This window comes from Nothobranchius furzeri, chromosome 3 (assembly GCF_043380555.1).
Source record: "Nothobranchius furzeri strain GRZ-AD chromosome 3, NfurGRZ-RIMD1, whole genome shotgun sequence".
Classification (NCBI taxonomy): domain Eukaryota; kingdom Metazoa; phylum Chordata; class Actinopteri; order Cyprinodontiformes; family Nothobranchiidae; genus Nothobranchius; species Nothobranchius furzeri.
Window position 1 is genome coordinate 70,213,625 of NC_091743.1, and position 26,216 is coordinate 70,239,840.

General features: G+C 42.5%; 1 protein-coding gene across 4 annotated transcripts in view; it reads left to right on the top strand.

Annotated features, from left to right (window-relative positions):
* Positions 1-26,216, top strand: part of nav1b (neuron navigator 1b) — a 100,316-nt gene that overhangs the window by 10,491 nt on the left and 63,609 nt on the right. For 2 of the 4 annotated variants that reach the window (XM_070549488.1, XM_070549489.1), the window contains exons 2-6: positions 1,071-1,126; positions 6,979-7,767; positions 7,914-8,002; positions 23,336-23,438; positions 25,655-26,005. In XM_070549488.1, coding sequence (XP_070405589.1) covers positions 1,071-1,126; positions 6,979-7,767; positions 7,914-8,002; positions 23,336-23,438; positions 25,655-26,005 — 1,388 coding nt within the window. Of the gene's footprint in view, positions 1-1,070; positions 1,127-6,978; positions 7,768-7,913; positions 8,003-14,911; positions 15,840-23,335; positions 23,439-25,654; positions 26,006-26,216 lie in introns of those variants that run through there. The other 2 variants (XM_070549490.1, XM_070549491.1) reach the window with 1 other exon arrangement.

Below are 26,216 nucleotides of genomic sequence, written 5' to 3' on the forward strand. Positions count from 1 at the left end.
TGGGATCGCTCTTCATAACATTCTGGAGTATATGCAAACTGCTATTATAAAAGCTTAGGCAGCAACTTTTCCAATTTCCCATATTTGTGTCATTCTCAACACTTTTGGCCACGACCGTGTACTTACTGTAAAGATCCAACCCCCAAGATTAACACTGCTCATTTTACTGTGTACACTCGACTGGTCAAGAATGACTAAAAGTCCCACGAACAAGGTTCAAGACTGGAGGTGATCGGGCCTTTGCTGTCCTGGCTCCTACACTCTGGAACGAGCTCCTGCTTGTTATCAGTCACCATTACGGCAGGTCTTCAAGAGTCGCTTTAAGACTCTTTTTTTATCATTTGGCTTTTAAGTAATAGAGTTTGTTGACTTTCAGTCTTCTCTGTTTTATCATTTTAGTCATTTTTACATTCTGCTCTTGTGTGTTTTATTGTTCTCTGCTCTTTTATTATTTTATGACATGTTCAGCGCCTTGGGCTTCCGTAAAGGCAGTGGAAGGCGTTATACAAATAAAATTTGACTGATTTGATATGTGTTGAAGATGTACAGAAACCTGTTGATGATGTGTTGATTTAAACCAGGTGATGTAAAGCAGAGAAACACCTAAAACATGCCAGGCTATGAGTCCTGAAGACTAGAAATAAGAAGCACTGATGGGAATTACAGCTCTTCCCGGCCCTCTAAGTGGTTCCTGCTGGCAGACCTAAGAGTCGGCTCCTTTGGCTTCCTCCTTTAGAACTATTCATGTGTCACTGAAAACCGACTAGACTAGTAGACATGTATTTTTTTTCAATTCCAGGATTAGATCAAGGGGTATGTCTTTCATACATGGTGCATGTTGGTGGCGCTGTTGTCTCGCAGCAAGAAGGTTGTATGATCAAATCCCAGTTGCCACGTTTGTTTGGAATTAGCATATTTTCCCCATGCGCGCATGGAGTTTCCTCTGGTTTCCTATTACTGTCCAATGCATTTTAAGCTGATTAAACACTAAACTGTCATTAAATGTGAGTGAGAGAGTGAGTGACCCATTGTTTCTGTGTGGCCCAACAACTGACTGACGACCAGTGCAGGCTGATGACCTCTGGATCAGGCACCAGTTCCCTGTGACCTTTCTGAGGATTAAGAGGTCAGTGACCATGTACAAATGTTTTAACTGATGTTTTGACACAAAAATGTTTCTAACAAAGTCAGCACACTGATGTAAAGGAAGTAAAACATGGATCTGGGACTTGATGCTATTTATAAAAATGAGATCAGTGCCCTTTCAGGCTAGATAGTGTTACAGGCTTGAGAAAATGAAACTAAATGAAATTGTTATGATTTACCATTTAAGTGCTGTGCTATATGAGGGGAACAGCTAGAGACAGGAACCGTGGCTGAGAGCCCGAATCAGGCTTTGCTCATAAATGAACATTTAAATGTGAGATTAACCCTCCCACTGTCTTTATGGGTGACCCCGCGAGGAAAGTTGACCATTGAGCAGGATTGATGGTTTACCCCTTGAGGTCCACGTGGCAGGGGTGAGGTGGTGCTCACTCCTGCCACGTGGACCCAAGGGATAAACCATCAGCCCTGCTCAATGGTCAACTTTCTTCATGGGATCACACCCATTAGAACAGTGGGAGGGTTTTAACCACAATCAGCCACTTATTTGTAAAAGGTGACACTTGGCAACAAGAAATCATTAAACTCCAGTTAAAATATCATAATTACAAGTAAAGTTGTAAACACCCAAATGATTGAAAAATTGGAGTTTTCGATTTTCTAATCTATTTTTGCTCACAAAAGTGAATTTGTAACATTTGGCATCTCTTTTGACTCAGGCACAGTTACAGGTTTGAGCGATTTCCAGTGTAAAATATTCAGCAGGCTGATGATGTCGATGCATACAAGTATCTTTGGTCTAACCCTGAGGCTTGATTATAGCTTTGGTGAACTGCGGCTGCCAGCTATCATGACAAGTAAAAAGCAGCTCAAAAGTGATATTCAAACTGTGACAGAAACTTGAGCGCCAAAGGGAAAACTATGCATTATGTCAGTAAAAAAAATCCTGAAATATGAGCCAGTGGTGGTGGGAATATGTGGAGACTTTCAGAAGACAACAAAAAAAAAAAAAAACTGAAGTTTGGGGCAATTGGAAACATGAGGATGATGTGTAAGGATGTAGTCTCCTTACTAAGCATCAATTTGCCTCCACCCACTAAAAAGCACCACGTGGGCATAAAGTGAATTATTGTAAGATGCATCCTTCTGTTAGGTGTAGCTCTCCAGTCAGGGCTCTGTTTCTGCATGAATGGTTAGCTGATGCTGTTGGACTTAAATTAACCCGGGTAAGAGAAACAAACTACTTATTTACCTTTAGACTTGATTTTTACTACTATTTTCAATTTACTGGTCATTTTTATTAAATTATTTTGAAAATGTCTATGTAAGTATTTCCATTCAAATACAATCTAAAGTAACTAATTATCATATGTTCTTACTGTGTCTGGTTTCTAATTCCATTTTTGGTTCTTTTTGAAAAACAGGAAAGGTTTCTCTTTACCTTGCTGACAGTTTCGTTTGCCGACTGCAAAACATTCTCAGAGATGACGCTGATGGTGGTGTCACTTTCTACTCCATTTATCTTGTAGCTAATTAGCCAACATAATGGAGTATTAATCATTTAAAGTAATTCACAGTGGACTGAAAGCTACAGTTGATATCTGTCACATGAAACAAACCGACGGGTCTAAATGGTTAACGGATTGCATTTGATATAGCGCCTTCCAGGGTTCCATAACCCCCCAATGGCAAACAGGTCCTAGGTGAGGGATCAGACAAAGAGCAGCCGGAAGACCTCTTATGATGAATTATATAAATGGAAACCATGTTCCCTCGTCCGGACGTGGGTCACCGGTGCCCCCCTCAGGAGCCAGGCCTGGAGGTGGGGAACGTTGGCGAGTGCCTGGTGGCCGGGCTTTCACCCATGGAGCCCGGCCGGGCACAGCCCGAAAAGGAAACGTGGGTCCCCCTTCCCATGGGCTCACCACTCGTGGGATGGGCCAAAGGGGTCGGGTGCAGTGTGTGACGGGTGGTAGTCGAGGGCGGGGACCTTGGCGGTCTGATCCTCAGCTACAGAAGCTGGCTCTTGGGACACGGAATATCACCCCTCTGGTGGGGAAGGAGCCTGAGTTGGTGTGTGAGGTTGAGAGGTTCAGACTACATATAGTCGGACTCACCTCAACGCATGGCTCTGGCTCAGACTCAAGCTCAGGAGGAGCAATGTGGTTTTCGTCCTGGCCGTGGAACACTGGACCAGGTCTATACCCTTAGGGGGATCCTGGAGGGTGCATGGGAATTTGCCCAACCAGTCTACATGTGTTTGGTGGATTTGGGGAAGGCGTTTGACCGCATCCCTTGGGGGGCCCTGTGGGGGGTACTCCGGCAGTATGGGGTACCAGGCCCTCTGATACGGGCTGTTAGGTCCCTGTATGACCGGTGTCAGAGCTTGGTCCGCATTGCAGACAGTAAGTCAGGCTCGTTTCCAGTGAGAGTTGGACTCCGCCAAGGCTGCCCTTTGTCACCGATTCTGTTCATTACCTTTATGGACAGGATTTCTAGGTGCAGCCAAGGTGTGGAGGGCATCTGTTTTGGTGGCCTGAGGATCAGGTCTCTGCTTTTTGCAGATGATGTGGTCCTGTTGGCTTCATCAGAACGTGATCTTCAGCTTTCGCTGGAGCGGTTCGCATTCCAGTGTGAAGCAGCTGGGATGAGAATCAGCTCCTCTAAATCTGAGATCATGGTCTTAATTCGGAAAAGGGTAGAATGCCTTCTCCGGGTCAGGGATGAGGTCCTGCCTCACGTGGAGGAGTTTAAGTATCTCGGGGTCTTGTTCACGAGTGAGGAAAAACTGGAGCGTGAGATTGATAGGCGGATTGGTGCTGTATCTGCAGTGATGCGGGCGTTGTACCAGTCTGTCGTAGTGAAGAGAGAGCTGAGTCAGAAGGCAAAGCTCTAGATTTACCGGTCGATCTACGTTCCTACCCTCACCTATGGTCATGAGCTTTGGGTAGTGACCGAAAGAACGAGATTGTGGATACAAGCGGCCGAAATGAGTTTTCTCCGAAGAGTGGCTGGGCTCTCCCTTAGAGATAGGGTGAGAAGCTCAGTCATCCGGGAGGGGCTCGGAGTAGACCCGCTGCTCCTCCACATCGAGACGAGTCAGTTGAGGTGGCTTGGGCATCTAGTCAGGATGCCTCCTGGACGCCTCCCTGGTGAGGTTTTCCGGGCACGTCCAACCTGGAGGAGACCTAAAGGTAGACCCAGGACACGGTTGAGGGACTACATCTCTCACCTGGCCGGGGAACGCCTTGGGATTCCCCCGGAGGAGCTGGCCCAAGTGGCTTGGGAGAGGGAAGTCTGGGCCTCTTGCCGTAGGCTACTGCCCCGCGAGCCGACTCTGTATAAGCGGATGAAAATGGATGGATGGATGGATGAAGATATTTTTTTGCTGCTATTTGTGTAAAGTTACTGTTAAGTTTCAATAGCTGCAGCCCTGTTGTCCTCTCACTTCTTGTGTTGGGGGCTTAACGCTGCATTGGCAAATATGGAAATCAAGTTAGCTTAAAACAGTTTTTTGTGATGCCGTTTACCACATTCTAACATAGTATAGCTAAAAATACATAGTGGAGATGAAATAAACAAATGTATGAAGTGGTTTTCTCACATTTGTCTAAAAACCTTTGCCAGTAACATTGCTAGGACCCAAAGCAACCATTGGACCATCCGGCTGTTGGTTTTGCTGAACTTCTGCACTTCCCTGGAGGATATTCATCACACTCTCACGCATTTTGCAACAGAACACCACTGGTGTGAGAGGTTCTCCAATTAATAATACCAGAGAAGGAGAAACAGCCAGCTGCTACCAATTCACCTTTAGGACAAACTACCAGAGTCCCAAAAAGAAAAACGTCATTTGAAGTTGAGGACAATTAGATGTTTGAACCTAGAATATAGCGACTGGTGTTTAGCGCCATCTTGTTTCCTTTGGCAATGCAGGATTCCAGTTCGGTGGATATAGGGAGCCTAAGTCACACTCAACTACTTCTGGACTTGGGTCCCCGGAAGAATGAAAAAATGAATGCAAGTCAGCGGGGCCAAAAATGTGATTTTCTAACTCCACTTGTTATGTGCCATGGATTTCACATATGATGTCCGTGAATTTTAAAGACACATTTTGACACCAAGAACATGCTTATTTTCGAGCAGGGGGAAACATTATTATTTTTTGTGTGAAAATAAATCCAGGACTACAAATGTCCTTCACGAACGTGACGTCATCGAACCAGACACAGAGAAAACTGAGGGAAAATGGCTGTAAGTTCAGCAAACAAAATCCTTCCTTCAGGAGGAAAAAAGACACCATAAATCTGGTCATGTGGTAAGTAGCAGCTAAGCTAGGGGAGAGGGGATTCTGTGGTGACGTCATATATGTGACGTGCTGATGTCTGCTAATTCCAAATTTTTACAAGCTAATTAATCTCAAAGTACGTGACAGGCATGGTCGAGAACGCCCATCATTAGGTTTCATTTAAATTGCAGTATACCATAAGTGAGATCCAAGGCGTAAGGCAAAGCGGATTAGAAAATAACACTTTTAGCCCCATTGGCTTGCATTCTTTTTTCTTTCTTCCGGGGACCCATGAGCCGACCTAAAGGAGACTTAGGCTCCCTTTGATACTCGAGGGGAGGGGTGAGTCTTCCGTGGCTACGTTTGTTTTCAAAAGCTAGCTTGTTTGCAGATTTGTCATTGTGGCTCTAATCTACACACACAAGCAACAATTTGATTATTCAGCTACATAAATAAAATAAGTTCTATCTGACATGCTCTAGTAAAGTAACTGAATTACTTTCAGCTTTTTCAATATAGGAAGTTTTACCAAATACCTTTATAATTATGTACGCATCGAGTTCGAGGTCATATAATTATTTTGGTATGTTGTTCTCAAAACTGAGAGGCCATAGGCATCCGACTTTGCTGTTGACTGCATGAAAGATAACAAGCTTTCATTTATGATTTATATTGTACCAAATCCAGTAAAACAGCTGCACATTCCACAGAGCCTGCTTCACAGAGACAAGGTTTCTAACCACATGACTGACTGAGTGAATGTCAGCATGACAGAGGGAGGGAGAGCAGGATGGTCTGAGTGAAAGGAGCAATATAACGAGTATCAGTTACATCATGAAAGAAGCTTAAGTTTTAAGGTCCAGACTAGTCATCCGTTCTCAATCAGAACGCTGAGATCACAAAAATGCACCTGATGATGTTGTTGTGACCTTCTGTTGCACTTTTAAGCAACAGAATGAAGCAGCTGATCTCACAGTGAAAAATGTAATCTACTTTGTAAAACCCAATTTCTGAAGAATAACAGACTTTTTGTACAAAGGTAGATAAGGTTTGTCAGTAAGCAGCCAAACGGAAGCGTCTCCAAGCGCCATCTCAAAGACAGCATATGTCCTAACAGCTTGGCCTAATGTATGCAGGGTCCTGCTTCCCCCGGCTCTGAGGTGAAACGTGCTGCGGAAACCGGCGGCAGACAGACAGCACTTGGCATGTTCAGCGGGGGTGGGGACGGCTCCTTTCAGGCCATGCCAAGACTTGGCATCACCTCTCCAACACAGGGATAATGGTGGGGGCTTTAGCAGACCTTCAACCCGTCACCCTGCTATCCAATCAACCTGTTAATAAATACAGATTTCTGGATGAACAAAATTACTTGAGAAAGAAGTTTTCCCTATGTTCCAACTAGAACCAGAAGCACACAGTAAGTTGGCTCATGTAAAACAACCACCTGTTCTCCTTATTGTTCGGCTTGTAGCTTTTTGGTTGAAATGTACATATTTCAGAGCTGTGTCTTTTTTTCTGAGGCTACTCTTGAAAAGAAATAAAAGATGAGAGCTGCAACCTGTTTGATTTCCTGTCCTCTGTTGCAGATCCTGGTCCAGTTACTGCTTAATGAGCAGGGCAGCCAACGTCAAAGTCATATGTCAGAATCAGAGTGGCGCAGGTGTCAGTTCAAGTCTGCCTTTTCCACGAAGCGCTGCGCCTCTCCCAAAGATGGATCCCAAACAGCAGGATTGCACCGTGCAGCACCAGCATGCAGCTAAACGACAACCTGCGTTGTCCTCGCCCTCGGTTTCCTCGGGCCCTGCAGACCTGCTGGGAGGTAATGTCATAAAAACAAAGCTGCTGCAGAAAAAGCCCATGTTTTCATACAGAGGCCCAGCAGCTACAGAGCGGACTGATGGGACTTGCTCGGCATACAGCAGCCCTCAGATTCCAAAAAGGGAGTTTCCTCGTTCTAAAGACACGTTAGACCTCCACAATGGCTCCCTAACTCAAAAGGCTTTCAGAGACCTGCAGTTAAGGAGAAAGGGCAACAAGAACTGGACCTTTGGGAAGTATCGACTCAGGAGTGTTGATAATGAACAAGAAGGCGACGCTTTGCGAAACATCTCAGCTGATGTCCAGCCAGGCCACAGACGAGCTCATCTTCTTTATACTAAAGGGACAAATGGGAATGATGCATCACGGCTGTCCTCGGCTGGACTGGATCACCTCCACAAAGAAGCGAGCAACAGCTCAAATCAGGATCTTGGAACTTCAGTTCGAGAGATGCTCATCAACAAACCAAAGGGTTCGTCTGAGGCTTTGAGCGTGAAACGCAGGGGGAGTGAGCCAGGGAGAGTTAACATGGCTGCTGTGGCTCCATTTAAGTTCAGGTGAGGGAAGCAATTCACCTTCTGAGAGGAAAAGATAAAAAAAGGAGACAGAATCTCTGATTGTTACGATGAACAGATAAAAATTCTTCCATTGGATGTTAAATCTTTATTTTTACCATAACTTATATTTTTTGTATGTTTCTCAGGTTTCAGGTCAGTGAAGACACAGATGTAACCCTTGATGACCTGAGCGACTGCTCCTCGGACTCCATGGAGGTCTGTTGTGATGATTTAGGTTAGTCTGCTTCCTCTGATCTTAACAGTTAGGAAGCATTGGGTTTGCCTGAAGCTGTAAATCACTCAGGTCCTAATCTTGGATCTCGACCTTCTAAAATCTTACAGGATCAGTTTCTGTGCTCATAGACCTTTAAGTTTTGGCAAGTGTGTGCTATTACTCAGGATTTTCTTTAAATCAACCTGAAAAAGAAGCAGAAATCATTATTTGGCTGACTTTGGTCCCACACTTGTGTACCATGAAGGTGAAAAGATTTATACTGTGAAATAATCGCAAAACAGTCAGTTCATTAAAACTACAATAGCAAAGCTAAACAGGCTAGCTTAAGACATTGTTCTTGTCTCTTAACTATGTTGTAACACAGTATAGCTAATAATTATTAATGTTTCTCTTGCACTTGTCTAAAAACCTCTGCCATCCGGTTGTCGGTCTTGACAAATCATACTTCTCTAGGTCCTCCACTCATCACACACTCACATCTTTAGCAACAGAACACCACTGGTGTGGGAGGTTCTCCCCTCAATAATACAAGAGAAGGTGAAACAGCCGGCTGCTACCAGTTCACCTTCAGGACAAACTACCAGAGTCCCAAAAAGAAAAACACCTTTTGAAGTAACGGAAAACAAAAGTCGTTGGAAGCTGAGGCGAAGAAGAAAGATCTGGGGCTTAACACACACACATGTGCACACACACGTAACATGCACTAGTCAACATATATATTTGTCTTGTACCACATAATTTTTAATCTGAAGCTACATATTAAGCATATTCAGGGCAGAGTATTGTTCCTGTTAGTGTTTAGTGTGAGATGATAGTAAATATTCCCTTTCTTTCTCCATCAACTTTACCTGATAGTAAGCTAACTTTAGGCAAACCAGCAGCACAACAAATATTTTCAAATAAGACTCGCAAACCTGAGTCAACACCAGTCTCATCAAAGCTGGGGTTCTGTCGTTGTACTTTTGGTCTAAAAAAGGTCCTTATGTCCATCTTCACTCATGCGTTTCAGGCAGAGTGTAGAAAAAACCAGGCACTGCAGAAGAAGCCGGCTGCTGAAGGGCTTCTGCTTCAGTGGTGGAGGCTCAGGCAGGCTGTATACAAACTACTGCTAACTGCGCCCTCTCTGTTGGACTTTGGTACTGCATGTTACTGCCATGTTTGAGATCCGGGGCTTTTCATTAAAGATTCAGGGCTTGAGCCAAGTAGCCGGGCCTAACGCCGCCCCTGGTTGGGAGCTAGAAAACGGCGACTGGTGTTTAGCGCTCTCTCGTTGGCCTGACAATGTAGGTTCTGGCATCAGGCGGACGTGGCCCAGTGACGATACTAGAGTGGTGGGAGATCCATGACAGTGCTTGTGTTTAAAAGCTAGCTTGTTCTGCAGATTTACTGTTGCAGTTTTAAAGAAGGACCACCCAAGTTGAAGGTTGAATATGAAACACAAACACAGGTTGTAGTTGCAACAATGGAACAAGGTTTCCAGCCGTCAGAATTCCCGGTTCGCTGCCGATACGTGAACGTTTTTATTTGGGTCCATCTGTTGTAGGCTTCACCTAAACTCAGTCTGGTTTTAGATCTTTTGTGGTCGTTCCTCTTCTGAGAAGGATAATGACATCTTCTGGGCTCAGAAGCAGCTGCCCCCTATTGGCTGGTGGATGTAAACACAAAGCTGGTGTACCGCCAAAATAAATATTTGATTCGCTTTTTAATTAAATTATAGCTTTTAAAAGAAATACTGTACCTTCATTCTGCATACCTCTGAACGCCACATGGAAGTATTATATTCAAAAAAGATATATTTTATTTTTTTTAAGTGTTCCCAAATTCACCCTTTAGCTATTTTTTTTCTCAGAAATCCCCCAGCATGTGTATGAATGAGTGATAGAAAGCTTCCCAACTTTCCTGACTTTCTCCTCCTTCCTGCCATCATCCTTAAGGAGTCTATAAACTCTCAACAAAAACACTTTTTACACACTTCACTGAGCTCAGCCGCGTGTTGTTGGAGAACACAGTTTTTCCATTTGGGTTTTATTACATCCTGTAACACCCAAGATTTTATAAGGCTGTCTGCTAACTGCTCAGTGCTTCAGTGTTTTTCTCACCAAGTGTTCCTCCAGCACATAGCTCCACAATGCATGAGCCACCTGTTATGTACATCATGCATTCTTGCAATAAGCCTTCATGCACTTGAGGGAAAACAGACTGTTGGCCAAAAAAAAAAGAGAAGCACAACCTCTTTTTGAGTGTTTTTATGAGTCTGAACTGTGTGAAATATTCCTCTTTTAATATTATTGTCCTAATAAAACACATAAAACTGACTAATTACAGATTTTAGAACAAAAGGAGCTTGCCTTGGTCAGCATTTTATTGCTTTCAATGGGCAAAGGGAGAATCTTTAAATCAAAGTGTTTCATTGTTAGTGGACACAACCTTGACAGCTCAATCAATTAAGCCTAATTAGAGAGAGATTACATGATGATGGCCTGACTGTAAACAAGTGAGATTGATTTGGGTTTAGATATACTACGAATTAGTGTCTAAAGGTGTGGTTCACTGAAATTTTTTTTTCATTTATTAGTTCTGATTATATTGGGTATATTGATATATTAAATCAGTTTTTCATTCAGGCTGAATGTGAAAATAGTCTCCTACACCTATCTCCTGCATTAGCTTCTGATAGAAAATAGATGGTGAAACTCTAGGAGTAGAAAATCCTGACAGATCTACGTCACACTGTCACTTAACATGCATGGACTCACCCATCTTAGGCATTCATTCCTACTAGAGACCACTGCAAATGTATTGATTAAACAAGAGACCCACACCTTTAAGCTTTAACACTGGGCTGCCAACTCTCATGCAATAAACAAGAGGCACACTTTGACCCTGTTCACACGCTCTCATTGCAAACATCCAAAATGTCACGTGCCCGCTTATGATTTATTTGTTTATTTTTATTGTGCTATACAAAAAAACTTTTCTTGCTTACTGCTAACTGCACTTCTGGCTTGGGAAGGGGGACTTATCACCAGAATTTCATTGCAAAAAGTGCAAATGCAAGGCAACAAAAAAAAAAAAACCACAAACACGTCTAAACAACAATGTTTGTTTTGTTGCTAAAAGGCAAAAAAATCAAACAAAAGAAGTATACGAGCTAAAATTAACCATTTTGAGTTAAGTTGAAACAGTTAACTAAAACCCAGGACACGTTGGAGAGGTTACGTCTCCAATCTGGTCCGGGAACACCTTGGGGTCCTGCCGGAGGAGCTGGTGGAGGTGGCCGGGGAGAGGACGGTCTGGAGCTCCCTAGTTGGGATGCTGCCCCCGCGATCCCGGATAAGCGGAGGAAGACGACGACGACAGTTAACTAAAACAACAGGTTCATTCTGTCTATATAAATGAAACAGAATGCAAATAAATGCTGAATAAAACTGCCATTAATCCTCATTGTGCTTAAACCGTTCTAACAGCACATGTATAATTTTGGTCTTTGTGGTTTTTCCCCACAGAGCACAAGTGGAGGTCTCCTAAATGTTAGAGCCCATTGCGTCATAGCAGCTGATATAGCAGTTCAATAATGATTACACACTGACCAGGGGTCTGCACAGCAGACAGGTGTGTGTGTGTGTGTGTGTGTGCGTGCGTGCATGCATAAACTCACACAACCAAGTGACCAGCTGGAGAACATGATTCAAAACCAGAACTGAAAACATTTTAGAAAAATTCGGCTCCACCCTCTCTCTCCTGGGACCTGGCTGCAACTGAAAGTTATTAAACGCTCCAAAAAATACTATTAAAAATCACTCCATATGTCCTGTGCTTTAACGGAGCATTCTTCTACAGTGAAGTAATCACAAAAGACTCTAATGTCTCAATCATGTTGGAAGGAAGGCTTCATGAAACGGATTTCATTCTCGGGGGTAAAAAGAGGAACACAGCCACTGTTCTCATTGGGCTTGTGAGGTTGCCATGGCTTTGGCGAGCTAACTGCTTTGCTGGCGTTTGTAATTTGACACCAGCAGGCAAAAAGCTCCAAAAGCCAGTAAACAGGAGCGACCCCTGAGATGTCTTGGCATCCTTTAGTTTTACTCTAATATCGGGTGAAGCAGACTAGAGGCTAATGTTGAGCTAACAATGCTAATGGTGATTTAGAAGCAAAAAAATAGCTAAAAAATTGTCATGTCGTGCCAGGTCTTAGGCTCCCCAGGGGCTTGGTGTGAGTCCAGGGGATCCGAGAGGTCCAGGAGGGTGAACGGAGGGAGAGCGGGTCGGACAGAGAGACGAGAGGAGACATGGCCTGCTGTGATGTCTAGTAGGTTATGCCTTTGATGAGATAACGGAGAGAGCAAGATACCCAAAGTGAGTAATCATCCGGCAAGTTGAAGGCGTCTCACTCCTCTCTTTATAGTCCTCCTGGGTGATGAAGTAACTAGCTGCAGCTGTCCCGCTCTCCAGCTCCGCCCACCTGCAAGTCAAACTCAGAATAGCTGCAAGAGAGGAGCTCACCTGCAGACTGTGACAAAAATATCTCAAGCTACTTTTTCAAGGGCCAACAACTCAATTCTGCAACGATGGCACAGGAGTTCAGTGCTCGCCTCATAATCGGAAGGTTGCAGGTTCAAGCCCCGCCCAGTCTGTTCCTGTCGTTGTGCCCCTGGGCAAGACAATTGCACATTGCCTGCATTTGGTGGTCAGAGGGACTGGAGGCGCCTGTGTACGGCAGACTCGCCCCAGAGCAACTGTGGCTACATTGTAGCTTATCACCAGGGTGTGTGTGAATGGGTGAATAACTGGTTGTGTTGTAAAGCGCCTTGGGGGGTTTCAGGACTCTAGAAGGTGCTATATCAAATACAGGCCATTTACCAATATTACAGTGAAATGTGTGTGAAGTGAATAATGAGTCATCTGTGGTGTTTTACTTCCTTTTAATGAGTTGTTCAGAACTTTAAAGACGGCAAACAACCACACTTCTTCTAATGCCAGATAAATATTTCCCTAATAAATGTAGTAAGTGCTCCCTACTGTAAAACCACCCAAGAGTGTTAACAGCATATATGACACTGTATTCATCTTCTGATCAATTTACTGTGTGACTCATCTCCACTTGTCATAGAATCTTCTGGTGCTAATCCGTAACTGGCAACAGCCACGAAACTCACAAAATGGCAGTGAGAAAGTCACTCCAGAAACCAAATTTGACTACATGATGTCATTCTTACTCAATTCTTACATATTGCACCTTTAAGCATACTTTTTGTAATTGTGACAGTTGCTTACTGAGGACATCTTGAATGGGACAATTCTCATTTTGCCCAGCTGCTAATCTCAGTATTATCTAACCTGAAGATGATCCTTTTTGGTTTAAACCAACCAGATAACGTTGCTTTTGCAATGGTAACTATTTTACTTCACCAAGCAGATTTAATAATTTATGAGTTTTTTAATTTTTTTTATTGTTGAACCCAAGTGGTTAATGAAGCAGTTAGTTGACTTTTGCTATCAGCAGAAATTATTTCGTCTCCATGTGATGTAACTTTTATTGGTAAGACTTGCTGGAATTTGTTTTGGGAAGTTTCCTCCTCTGGAACAAATCAGTCATTCACTGCATGAAAGAAATCAGGTCATGGTTGTTGGTTTGCAGTCAGCTGGAGAGCTAACACATGACGATGAGAAACAAGTCTTAACATTGTTTCCACAAACGAAACATTGGATCAGAGTGTTTCCGGAGTTTGAGCCACCCTAGGTGTCTTTAAATCCAAATAAGAAGTACAGCGGAGTGTGTTGAACCCCACTGTGGGAGTAAGAGTCCCCTCTGGACATTATGGCTATCAAGTTAATGAAATGTACCACGTTGCTTTGCCTTCTTTCTAAGGTTATGCTATGAAAACTAAACAGTTAGCCTAAAAACAATAAGTCTGAATCAAAATGAAATAAAAATACAAAGACTGTCGCTTGTGGACAAAAGCTTAAGCTGTGTGTGTGCGGAGCAGAAAGGTCTGATGAAGGGAGAGGACGGTTTCCAAGGAGCGGCTCTGCATGCAGTTGCTGCAGAGTGACCTGAATCCTCTTGATAGACGCTGAATAAAAAGTCTTTAAGGAGTTAGCAAATGTTTCTGGCTCTAAACAAGATGTAATTGTTTAGCATAACGTTTTAGTTTATCTGTGCAAAAATACTGAACAGGGTCTTGAGGATATTTCCAAAGTGTGGTTTTTGGTGTGTTGCTTGCTTTCACTGACACATCTTGCCATTCGCCCAACTTGCTGTAGTCCCTATTCAACCAGTTTGAGGTTGTTGTTTTTTGTGTTATCTTTCAGCATCTGTGTCGACAATAACAACAGCTGGCCAATAATGTTAAACAGATGATTTATCTGGTTGTAATAGTCAAACAGATATCATATGGAGGCTCAGGTAGGATCAACAGAAAATTTGGGCGCTCCAGTTGTGGCGCTGTATGCCAATGATTACAAATTATGAGGGAGTAGAGAACAAACTGTGTGGCTTCATACATTTATAACTCCTGCATCGATGTGATTCGTGCATGCAGAGTATTTAACAGCGAAGCTTGGAGGTGAAGAGGGGGAGGGGAAGAACAAAGGGATTGCAGGATATGGTGGGAAAGCATGAGGTGTCAGAAGAGGATCGTGCCAGGGTTTAAAATTCACTCTCCCATCGCTCTCTTGCGTATGACATATTCTGGTGAGACATGGCAAAGCATCCTAAATCAATGCAAAAAGGATGGAAGGAGGAGGGAGGATGGGAGGGAAGACGGAGGCGAGGGAGAGGAAGCAGAGCGGGGGGAGGAGGGAGCGCTGTTGCGTCTGCCCTGCCGCTGTCATTCTGCTGCTGCGCCGCTCAGCAGCAGGAGGGAGGAGAGTGGAAAAAACAGAGGAGAGAAGGACAGAAGTGAAGGAGAGAAAGGGAGCGCCTGGGCAGCACTGCAATAGCAGCAGCTGCAGCAGCAGCAGCCTGGCAGGAAGAAAGAGGGGGGAAGAAGGAGCCAGAGAGAAGAAAAGAAGGCAGCAGGACTGACTTAAGGGAAGCATTTTTGTGTGTGATTTCATACAAGAAGAGTCGGAGTAAAGAAACCTGTTTTCCTTCCCTGATGCTCTTTGAAATGGTCTCATGCAGGAGGCATGCTTGGAAATAATGTGAAAGGCAGAGAAGGAGATTTGAATATGGAAAGGACGGACAGCACTAAGGCATACGGCCAAGCAGATGGCAAAGGAGTTGGTATGGCAGCTAAGAGGCCCAAGTCTGGAGTGCCCCAGAGCACACAGCGTGGTGAACTCAAGGTTTATCGGGCAGGAAGCTCGGTTCCCTCCAATCTTCGCAAGCAGAGGTCGATGACGAACCTGGCTGTTCTCACAGATGCTGAGAAGAAGCTGCATCTCTATGAGCCAAAGTGGTGCGATGACATGGCCAAAGCCGGAGCCGGGCAGAGCAAGACGAGCAAGCCAAAGACCGCAGGGGGTAGCAGCAGTGCCAGCGGGGGTGCCCCCCTTTCTCGAAACCTATCCAAATCTGAGCACTCGCTTTTTCAGGGCAAACCCAAGCCTTTCAGCCCTTTAGCTGCTCCTTCTGCTCTGAACAAGCAGAGCCGCATACCTCGTGGTCCTTTTGCCGAGGTGAAGCCATTGAGCAAGGCACCTGAGGATGGAAAGTCAGATGATGAGATCCTTTCCAGCAAAGCCAAGGCCATCCCAAAGAAAGCTGGAGGGGACTCTGCTACCAAAGGCCAAGGAGAGGAAGGGGGAAATAAGCCTTTCCTAAAGGTGGACCCAGAGCTGGTGGTGACAGTTCTGGGTGACCTGGAGCAGCTCCTTTTCAGTCAGATGTTAGGTGAGTACAGCGGAGCAGTCCAAGCTGCCATACATTTGACGACCATTGCTACAAACCTCTGATCGTTCAACGACACGCCCCTTTTGATAGAGCTAGCACATGGCACCCGCTTGCGGATGCAGGTCTTCAGTTCGTCAGTGCAGATTTTGTGCTGTTCTGTTTCCCTTTCTGATTCTCTCATCGTTCTGTCCAATATCACCTCGTCACAGTAGATTCGTACGAGCCATGTGCTCAAACACCATTATGCTCTTTTGTTCTTATGCCACCAGCATACGACTCCCATATCCGGTTGCTTTGATGATGTGAAATTCGCTTGATTGCCATGACAACATAACAGGTTTCCGGCATGAAGCCCGGGGAGTTGTGGATTATTACTGATCGCCTTTCGAAAGCTCTCATTTGCTGGAATGTGTGCTGATGCTCCCAGGGTTCTGTCCGCGGCTCCGTGTCTGATTCCAAAACCAAAAAAAAAAAAAAAAAGCTGAAAACGACAGCATGCCACGTTGAGATTGTTTTTGAGACACACCTTACTTCTCCATTCATCTGCTGAGATTTGACATTCTTTGTGCTTTTAAGAGGAAAGAAGAGAATATAGTTCTGTCTGGAGGTGTTTTATGTTTGGTAAAGAGGATTTTAATCACCTCATGTGATGTTGATTATTGTTCTGTTGACTGACTGGTTTTGTGTTGTGTTTATCTTTATACATGTGGGTCTTTTGTATCCAGTGGCACATGGAGCTTTATCACCTGTTTTCGCGCAACAAGACAAAGCTTTGGTATTTTTGGAAGTCCTCCAGATGGTGTTTAACCAAACCATTGTCAGCCTTCAAATCCATTTTTCCACATATGCTGCAAAAACAGATTTCTAGAAAGTAAAAAAAAGCCACATTTTCAGACATTTTAGCTTAGTTTTAGTCTAAAAAGAAAATTAATTCTTCTCTAAAAAATTAGCATTAGCTCTCAGGGCTCCCTCTGCAGTTCCACAGAAAAAAATTGTATTTTTAGAGAAGAATATTTTTCCCCTTTTTAAACATAAAATAAGATAAAAGGCCTAAAAAAGAGTTTTATAATTTTTTTACTTTCTTATTCAGTTTTTGCAGTGTAGGCTTCTCTGAGGAGAATTTGGTTAAACAAACTTTTAAACTTAACTTTTAAAAAGTTATTTTAATTTTATTGGTCATTTATGTAAATCATTAGGGCAGCATAAACACATCTGTGGTGACTTGATTGGTTAGCAATGCTTCATTAGTCCACGTGGTTTGTCACAAGATGCGTACAAGCGAGTAAAACCTGTAAACAGCACAGGACAGATGGCATCATCATGTCTGTGGCATGACACCACAATCCAAATCAATGAGAGTTTTTTGGTTTTCTCAATCATTCACAAATTTCTTATTTTGTTACATTTACTTAAACGTACAATAAGTAATAATTTAACAGTGAAATAATTACAAAACAGCCTAATGTCTCAATCACGTTGCAAGGAAAGTTGCATTTAAGCAGATTACCTTCTCACTGATATTTTGCTCAGCCCTCATGAGGGTATTTTACTGTTGAAGGAGCTCTGCAGTCCGGGAGTACCAGAACCTCTCACACAGCGCATGCTCCAAACCGTCTCCACAGTTTTTTCTCTGTCAAACACGTCATTTCCTTTTATTTATGCACTTTTCTCTACACACAATGATGAGGATTGTCCTAAGGCGAACCTGAAAGAGACAGACAACTCTATACATGTCAAAGAAACAGCCCAAGGATATCCGAGTTTTCGGACTCAATGTTGTGTAAAAACTACTATTTTTAGTATTTTCTTAGGTTCGGTGTGTTGCTACCACTCATACAGTGTGAACAAACAGGTAACATTTGAGCCTTCGATCATACAGTGTGAGAACATGACTCGTTAACTTTGCTCTGCGCGGACGTCGTACAGTTTGAGATGGCACTGAATGCTATGAGTGGAAAAATTACACAGTATACTCCCCTCTTTAGTCAATAAAAATGTGTCTTCAATGTACTCTCATAAAATCATGAGAGTCTGCCAAACTTCTATTAGGGTATTCCATAATTTAGGTGCCATGCCTGACAAAGCACTTGCCTCCTTGTGCTGTTGGTACTTCCAGCTGCATCTGTCCAGCCAAAGAAACTGCCCGTAAAGGAATGTACATATGCAGAATGCCAATGTGGAATTAATGTTTTTCAAATAGCCCTCCTAGCAGTAATAAGTAGATACAAAACAAGAAAGGGCCAAGAATGGACCCTTGTAGTACACCCAAGAGAAAGTCAGCTCTATTCAACCAACACATTCTCACACCCTAAGCGTCGGAAACAAACGCTTGGTCAGCCACCCTCCACGTCATACCCCAGACGCCAAAAGTGCCCTTTTTCGTTACTTATGTGCGAAAAGGGTTTTTTCCCTTTTGTAACTGCAGAACCCAGTGCAGCGTAAAACTGACGTGATGAGATATCCGCTGATGCGGCACTGAACCAGCTCATTTAACCGCACCTACGTTTCACTATTTATAACCTTCCCATCACCCTCATCCTAACCTTAACCCTCATTTAACCGATGCGGCACCGAACCCGCTCGTTTAACCGCAACTAAACCTTAACGTTTCACTATTTATAACCTTCCCCTCTCCCTCATCCTAACCTTAACCCTCTTGCTACCTAAAACGTTACTCTCACTGTGATCAAGCATTTGTTTCCCATGCATTCTGACTCTGACAGTCAGAGTCTGACTGCCAATTTTTGTATTTGCCGCCCAAGGGGAATGTTAGAACATACCATCTGGCGAGGGGGAGGTTACACATACCCTCTACTTTTAACCTCCACCGTGGTAGTTGAAACCTCTCCCTCGCGTTGGCTCGGCCCAAACTCGACCAATGACGAGGCGGCTCCCGCCGTTCACTTCATAGAGCGATCGACACATCACTAACGTGTTCGCTAGCAAGATGGTTAAGGTTAGGATAGGGGTGAGGGGAAGGTTAAATAAGAGGATAAGGTTAGGGTAAGGTACAAAGAGCTTGTTTGGTGCCCTGGCTTCGAACATCCCATCGCGTCAGTGTAACGCTGCATTGGGATCTGCAGTCAAATAAGGGAAACACCACTTTTCGCACATAAGTAACGAAAAAGGGCACTTTTGGCGTCAGGGGTCTGACGTGGAGGGTGGCTGACCAAGCGTTTGTTTTTGACACGCTGGGAGTGAGAATGTGTTGATTCAACACAAATATTCCATACAAACACTGAAACTCTTTTCAGAAAGATATAACCTGACCCAATGTGAGGCCTGACCCTTTAGTCCCACCCACTTTTTAAATAGTGTTTCTATTGTGGCGTGATCCAGAGTATGGAATGCCGCTGCAGAGAAATATTATCACCACATCACCTGCATCATTCAGCATGTATACATCGTTGTCATCCCTTGCCTTCAAATAAATGTGCTTAATTTGTGCCTCAAATATCCTCATAAAATCTTAAAAACAGTAACTTATTCATGCCCCCTATTTTTATTAAAATGTTTGATTTATTTTTTCATTTAAACGCTTTGTTCATCATTCATAGAATGTTTCACATTTAGGTCTGTCTTGCATCAATCAGAGCAGATAGAGCAAATCTGTTCAGCACATTCTGACAGATGACAGACACCATTCTGGACCACCATTCTTCTGTCATGCTGCTGTACAGGACATTTTTAGAGTTTTTCTTTTTAAAGATAAATAGTATTACATTTAAAGATCAATACTTTCACATTATCATTTTCCCACACTTTCTGTATACCTGTATTTTGTTGTTTTTCAATAAAGAATGACAAATTATTTAAGTTTATGTTTTTTTTAGCACACAAATGTCTATATGTAAAAAATATCTACAAATATCCACAAAGCTAATATTTACATAACAAGTATGACTGGGTTTGCAATACGGCAGCCTCTAAGGTTTATTTTAGTAAGATTTTTAAACCAAGGAAAGTTAGTAAAGAACACATTTCTATTGGCTGCTAAAAAACTGTTGGACTTAAAACAGGTCTGTTGTAGAAATAACTTGGCATACATGAATCTTCCTTCCTTTTTTTGTCTAAACCAAAGAAATCCAAGTAATTGAGCAAAAACATTTATTTTTTACATCACATTTTATAAAATAACAGGACACAAATTGTCGGTACATTGAAAAAAACTTAAAATAATAAAAGGGGCCCAGAGAGCTGCAGAGTGAGTGGAACATTGGGTTGTGAAGGAAGAACAGAGTTGTCAAAAGTGTTATGGCTATAGATAAATTATATCAACAACACATTAGCTATAACAGTCAGGGATATGTTTATCCTGTCTGTCCGAAAATAAATCTGTCCTAAAGGCCAAATTCAAAAGAAGTGAGACTCCCACCTGGAAGTCTTTCACTGCTTTTGGAGCTGGCCATTAAGACAATCGGCAATATTAGTTAAAAAAATATCATTTCCCCATTTGTGAAATGAACTTTGTCTGACAAAAATGTCCCTGGACTGTCATGTCTGATGTGAGGATACACAACAACTGCACCATTCAAGCTAGAAATAAGTGTAGCCATAACACTGTTGGCTAACCTCCTGGCCTTTTCAATTTTAGCAGGTTTTACACCTGCCCTCCATCTACACCTTTGGGTGATGGATGACATGATGGTCATCATATGAGGGTGTAGAAGGTGAAGCTGGTGCAGGTCCTGCTTCATTATGTTGACCAGCTTCACACTGCTGACCACCCCCTTGTCATTGCTGCCACAGTGGATGAGAAGGACATCAGGAGCTGCTCTTCCTCGCAGGGAGTGGAAAAAGAAGGGGAGAAGGTCTTTCCACCTCAGTCCGCCCCAACCGAACCAGGAGACACGGACATCAGGGAGGCCAAGTTTGTCTCCGAGGGTAGGGATGTCCCGATCAGGTTTTTTTGCCCTCGAGTCCGAGTCATTCGATTTTGAGAATCTGCCGATACGCAGATCCAGGAGGCTATCTCTGATGCAGATTCAGAGGAATACAATCTTTGTTATCTAGAAGTCAAACTACTTGCTTGCTAAGACGACTTCATGGCCAGCCGGATCACTGAAGAGCCTCAATGCACACGGGTACCATACTCTGCATTGACATTGGATGCTTCATTATTTTTTAGATAACTTGTTAAACCTCATTAAACATTTGGCCAGATTTTTTTAATAAACCCAGTCATCCCATCTGTTCTAAGTCACTTAGGCTTTTAATAACATCTAAGAACATGTTTCATCATTGCTAATTCATTTTCTCAGTTGATATAACCTTAAAACACCATTTATAACCATTTGTCCTGCAACATCATTAGTAGTAGAAATATAGTAATAAATAAAATTTTCATAAACTTTGTTTTTGCCTCTGTGTTAAACTCTTATAAAGTATCTATTTACACCAACTGAATATTAAAGGTTCAATGTTATTGATCATTCATATTTTATTTAATATTACATTTTATTGAATACCTTTTATATTTTGTTGACAATTTATTAAAAGTATCCACTTACAAAATGTCACATGGGTCTCTACTGTCACTATTAACACTCAACATGTGAAACATCCAACACGTGAACCATCCAGATCATTAGTCTGTGTCTGGTGTAGGAGTGATGTGCCTAAAACCAAGCTGTTTCAAAGTGTCAGGCGTGCCGTTGAGTGAAATGGAGGTGAGGATCCACACGCGGGTGAGGAAGGAGGCAGGCAGGCAGACAGGAACATTTAAAGGGTTTTAATGAGACATGCAGGACAATGAAACAATGAACCAACCAGACAAAATGGACCAATAGGGTTTAAATACAGGAGAAGCTGGGACCTTGGGTGATTGGGAGATGAGAGGCAGGTGGGAGCAATTAACATGAACACAGGACTGAACCGAATGGGGAGACAGGACAGGGTGTGACACAAAGTCAAACGGAGGACTTAGCATGGCACCCTCTCTAACATGCAGGAGAGAGCTGCTGTTAGAGGAGCACTGGCTCTACTCCAAGCCCTACCTGGAAATCGGAGCTTCTCAGCTTATAGCAGCCTGAGTGGTGGGCGGGTGGTCAGCTCCAGCTTGCTTTCCTAAAGTGACAGAGTTGGACTTGGACATGTATTCTATCAACTGTAGAGCTATTATAATTTAAGTAAAAAGTCACATGTCCATTTTAAAGATAGTGTGTAGATACCTCATACTATTAAAAGAGCTTTAAAACGCCTTATCTGTATTTCTACTGTAACAATGTTTAACTTCATTCTTATTTATTTAATCTTTAGTTATTTTATTATGAAGCTGTGTAGAGTCTATAGTACATCTGAGATGTAAGTAAGAATAATGAAGCCTGAACACCGCAAACAGGAGAAACTTAAGAAAAGCCATTTGTATGTTGAGGCTGAATTTGACTCATTTTATCATTTGAAGCCAATGACAACTTCAAGAAGGAATTCAGGGTTTAAACTGCGTCATAACCAAAGAGCTCTTAGCAATCATTGCTTGATTTTTGCTTAAATATTGAAGATGCACTCTAACAATTAATGGGTTTACTAATATTTCTGTGTCGTTGAAGAGTCTCAAGCTGTTCTCACTGAGCAAAAAACTGCAAACACCAAGATTCTTGTAAGTCAGGATCTCGTGTTGTCAAGCTAATCATTGTAGAAAAACAGTTGGTTGAATTTAGCAAATAAAACAAACTTTCTTTGATTTTCCAAAATATAGGTTGTGTTTTTTCCGAGTCACCGGACTTCCATACTTTACAAACTGATTTCTCCAAATCTGTTAATGTTTTGTATCAAGGTGACATTTCTACTATAACTCATGTTTTCTGAATATATCCCTGAACTAACAACATGAAGACTGCGTGTGGTCCTATGACGTCTTTATCTTCTGAGTGAATGTGTTGAACGATTATTTTTTGCTGCCCTGGGCTTTTTTTCTTTTTTTTTAATCAACATTTCAGCGAGAACCCCCGTGCATTGTTGAGTTTTATATGTATATTTTATTTCTTACAGCTAACACAACGCCACCTCTATTTGTACTGTAATATTGATTTGACATGGCTATAATGCTGCAGCTGCGTGTTTCACATTGTATGCAGCATAGTCCATAATGGTTGTGATTCATGTTGGTGATGGTTTTACAACTGACAACTCATAGAAAGTGCTCAGCAGGTCATGAAACAAGGCTCCAGGAGGAAATAAAGCATCTGAAAGAGATTCTGGAGCAGTGGGGATCCCCCTGAGCTGAGTTACAGACAAAATTTAAATTTTTTGGGGGGAAGACACATCAGTTCAGAGGGGTATAGTCTGGCATGCTGAGGCAACCCATCAAGAAAAGTTTAGTCTGCCTAATGAAGTGAACATAAAGGTGTCTGCATGTATCAAAAACAGCCGCTACACCCGTCCAGACGCAAATAATCCAAGAGAAAACAAGCATGTGAGGTCAAGTCACAATTATGGGTTAAAAACAAGCCACAATCCTGAACAACACCTTCTAAACAAGCTTTATTTTGACACAGACCCAGAGTCCCAGAGGAAACGGACTGTGCAGAATGTTCTTGACCTGCGCCAGAATCTGGAAGACACCATGTCGAGCCTGCGAGGCTCCCACCTCAGCCACAGGTAAGCACCGGTCATCTAAAGATAAAGCTGAAGGTAAATTAACTCGGTTAATGTGGTTCTTTGATTTTCTGGGATGATATAAAACATAATCATGTTGTAGTGATCCTGTGTGGAAAGCTGCCACCTGGTGCCCATTTGGCTCCCATTCCCTTTAAAAGAGTCTTTTCTGTATTTGGCTCATGCCTTCATTTCAGGAATCTCTGATTTTTTTGGGTTTATTTAGTGACAGAAAGTTACTTCAACCAATACAATCTTGAGCCACCCTAAACATGTATTTACATTCATTAAATTAAAAACTGCTAAGTTGTGCCTGTGTTCAGCTTTATCTTTGTTTCAGGTTCTGGTAGAAATGTTTGAGAGCCTTAATTGTTATTCTCAAAATGCTCGTTATAAAAGCCAGTACTTAGCATTTGGCTCTCTGAGAGAGAAAGAAACACAGTAAATGCATTTATTTTATGACTAGACCGGATGTTGACCCCATCATAACCATGCTGATCAGGTAAAATAAATGTGCTTTTCTACGATTTGTTAAGAGTTGTTTTCAGTTCCAAGGTTCTGGTGAAACATTACAGTTGTTAAGTGTTTTTTTTTTTAAATAAGTTAAACGTGAGGTTAGATCTAACTCATGCAGCCTTCAGCACAACGTCCCTGAAGATGAACATATTTTCCCAGGTGAACCAGCTGGATACCCGTGACTGCAGAGTTATGTAATCTGGGACTGAATGTTGATTCTGTTTCTCACCAAATTTCTGCTTTGTCCCGCACTGGTGCATGTGAATGGATTGGTTTCTCATGTAAAGATAACTTAATGATCAGTGTTGTGTGTTTTTAAAGCTTTGCTACATTAGAGAACCTTAAGAACCTCAAACAAGGAATGTGATGCTGAATGGTTGTCCTTATTATTGCCAATTATTTGAAAAAGAGCTTAATGAAACCACTTCTGTCTTCTGTAAATGTCAAATCTGTATTTAAAATTCTTGACATTTTGCAGCCGTACATTTGCACTGTTGAAGTTTTTGAACTTCTGTTTGTACCATAAAAAACACGAATGAGTTACTAAATAACTGATTGGTCAAGCAACATCCAGCAAAGACGCAGGAAAAGACAAATTATATACTGAACTTTCAGAAATAGCTTTTAAATAACAACAAATGGTTCGACTAATTTCATAAATCCAATTTTAAAATTAAACAATTTGCTTTATTTGTTAACGGGCAACTTGTTTCAAACATAACCAGACAGTTTTGTGTTTGCCAGCATATTTTAATGTGGCATATGACCTGTGTTTGTATAGTGTCTACCCCCAAGTTCCTTCACAACACAATCAGACATTCATCCATTCACACACACACACACACACACACACACACACACACACACACACACACACACACACACACACACACACACACACACACACGCATGCACGCTGGTGATGATGAGCTATGATGATGACACAACAGCAACCTTCCGATTTTTGGACAACCCGCTCAACCTCCTGAGCTACTTTTGCACAATACTTTCATATTAGAAATGTACAAATTATTCAACAAAATATTAATATTTGAAAAATGTGCTATTTCAGATCATTTGTCTGGTTAGACTATTATTGCTGTTCTAAGACCGTTTTCTTTTATACAGATCCTAAGCACTTTTCACAAGCTAATAATCCTTTTAGTGTTAAATCATTTGTTCATACACACTTTATTCTGGCATGTGTATCAGAACTTTGTATCTGGCATCACAGCACTCTTAAAATAATTCAAATATACATTTGCTTATTGAATTTTGCACATTTCTCTTCCAACAATGACATTAAAAATAAAAGCATATGTACCAGTCACTGAAAAGGAAAAGAAATGTCTTCGTATTGCTGAATTATCCATGAACAATGGATAAAAATAGTCACATTTGTTGGCTTTGAAATATTTACTTGGTTGACTTAGTTCACGCTATTATGCAATCCACAGACACAGAAGACACTTGCAGCCATTCGTGGGCATTTTCAACCCACATATGAAAACATAAAAAGAAACCTACAACATCATCATACAGCCTGACAACAAGGCAACTGCAGCTTTTAATTGTATTCTAGAATATCAAGACAAACTCATCAGGTCAGAGGAAAGGCCTTAATCTCTGAGGATGATTTGACACAATTTATTAATCTGGGTCAAGATCATCTCAAAGACAAATGTCTTGCTGTGTCTCTCCAGCTGTGCAGACAGCAGTAACGTAGGCTATGACAGCGATGAGACCAACGCTCGCAGCATATCCAGCCTGTCAAACCGCTCCTCACCCTTGTCCTGGTGTCACGGTCAGTCCAGTCCCCGTCTTCAAGCCGGCGATGCTCCATCCTCCACCGGCAGCGGGTACCAGGGCAGTAAGAGCTCCTCACAATACACAGCCCAGACGATGCCAGCTCGTTGCTCCAGCCGCCTCAGTAGCACCTCCCGCATTGAGCTCATCGAAGGTCTCGACGATGCTGACCTCAAGTCCGGGTACCTGAGTGACACCGACCTCCAAGGAAAAAGCCTGCAAGATGATGACGATAACTTGGCTAATGGGTAAGAAAACGTGTTTATACTCCTGTTACCATGACAAGAGCTAGCCGACGCCCTAAGGTGGTTTGGAATTTGACCTTTTGGAAATCACATGATGGAGGCCTTTTTAGGAGGTGCTGCCGATCTGAATTTTGTTCTAAAATGTTTGATATAGAACTGGGGTGCTGGCCCTCAAGAGCCACAATTGGCATGTTTTAGTTGTTTCCCTGTTCCA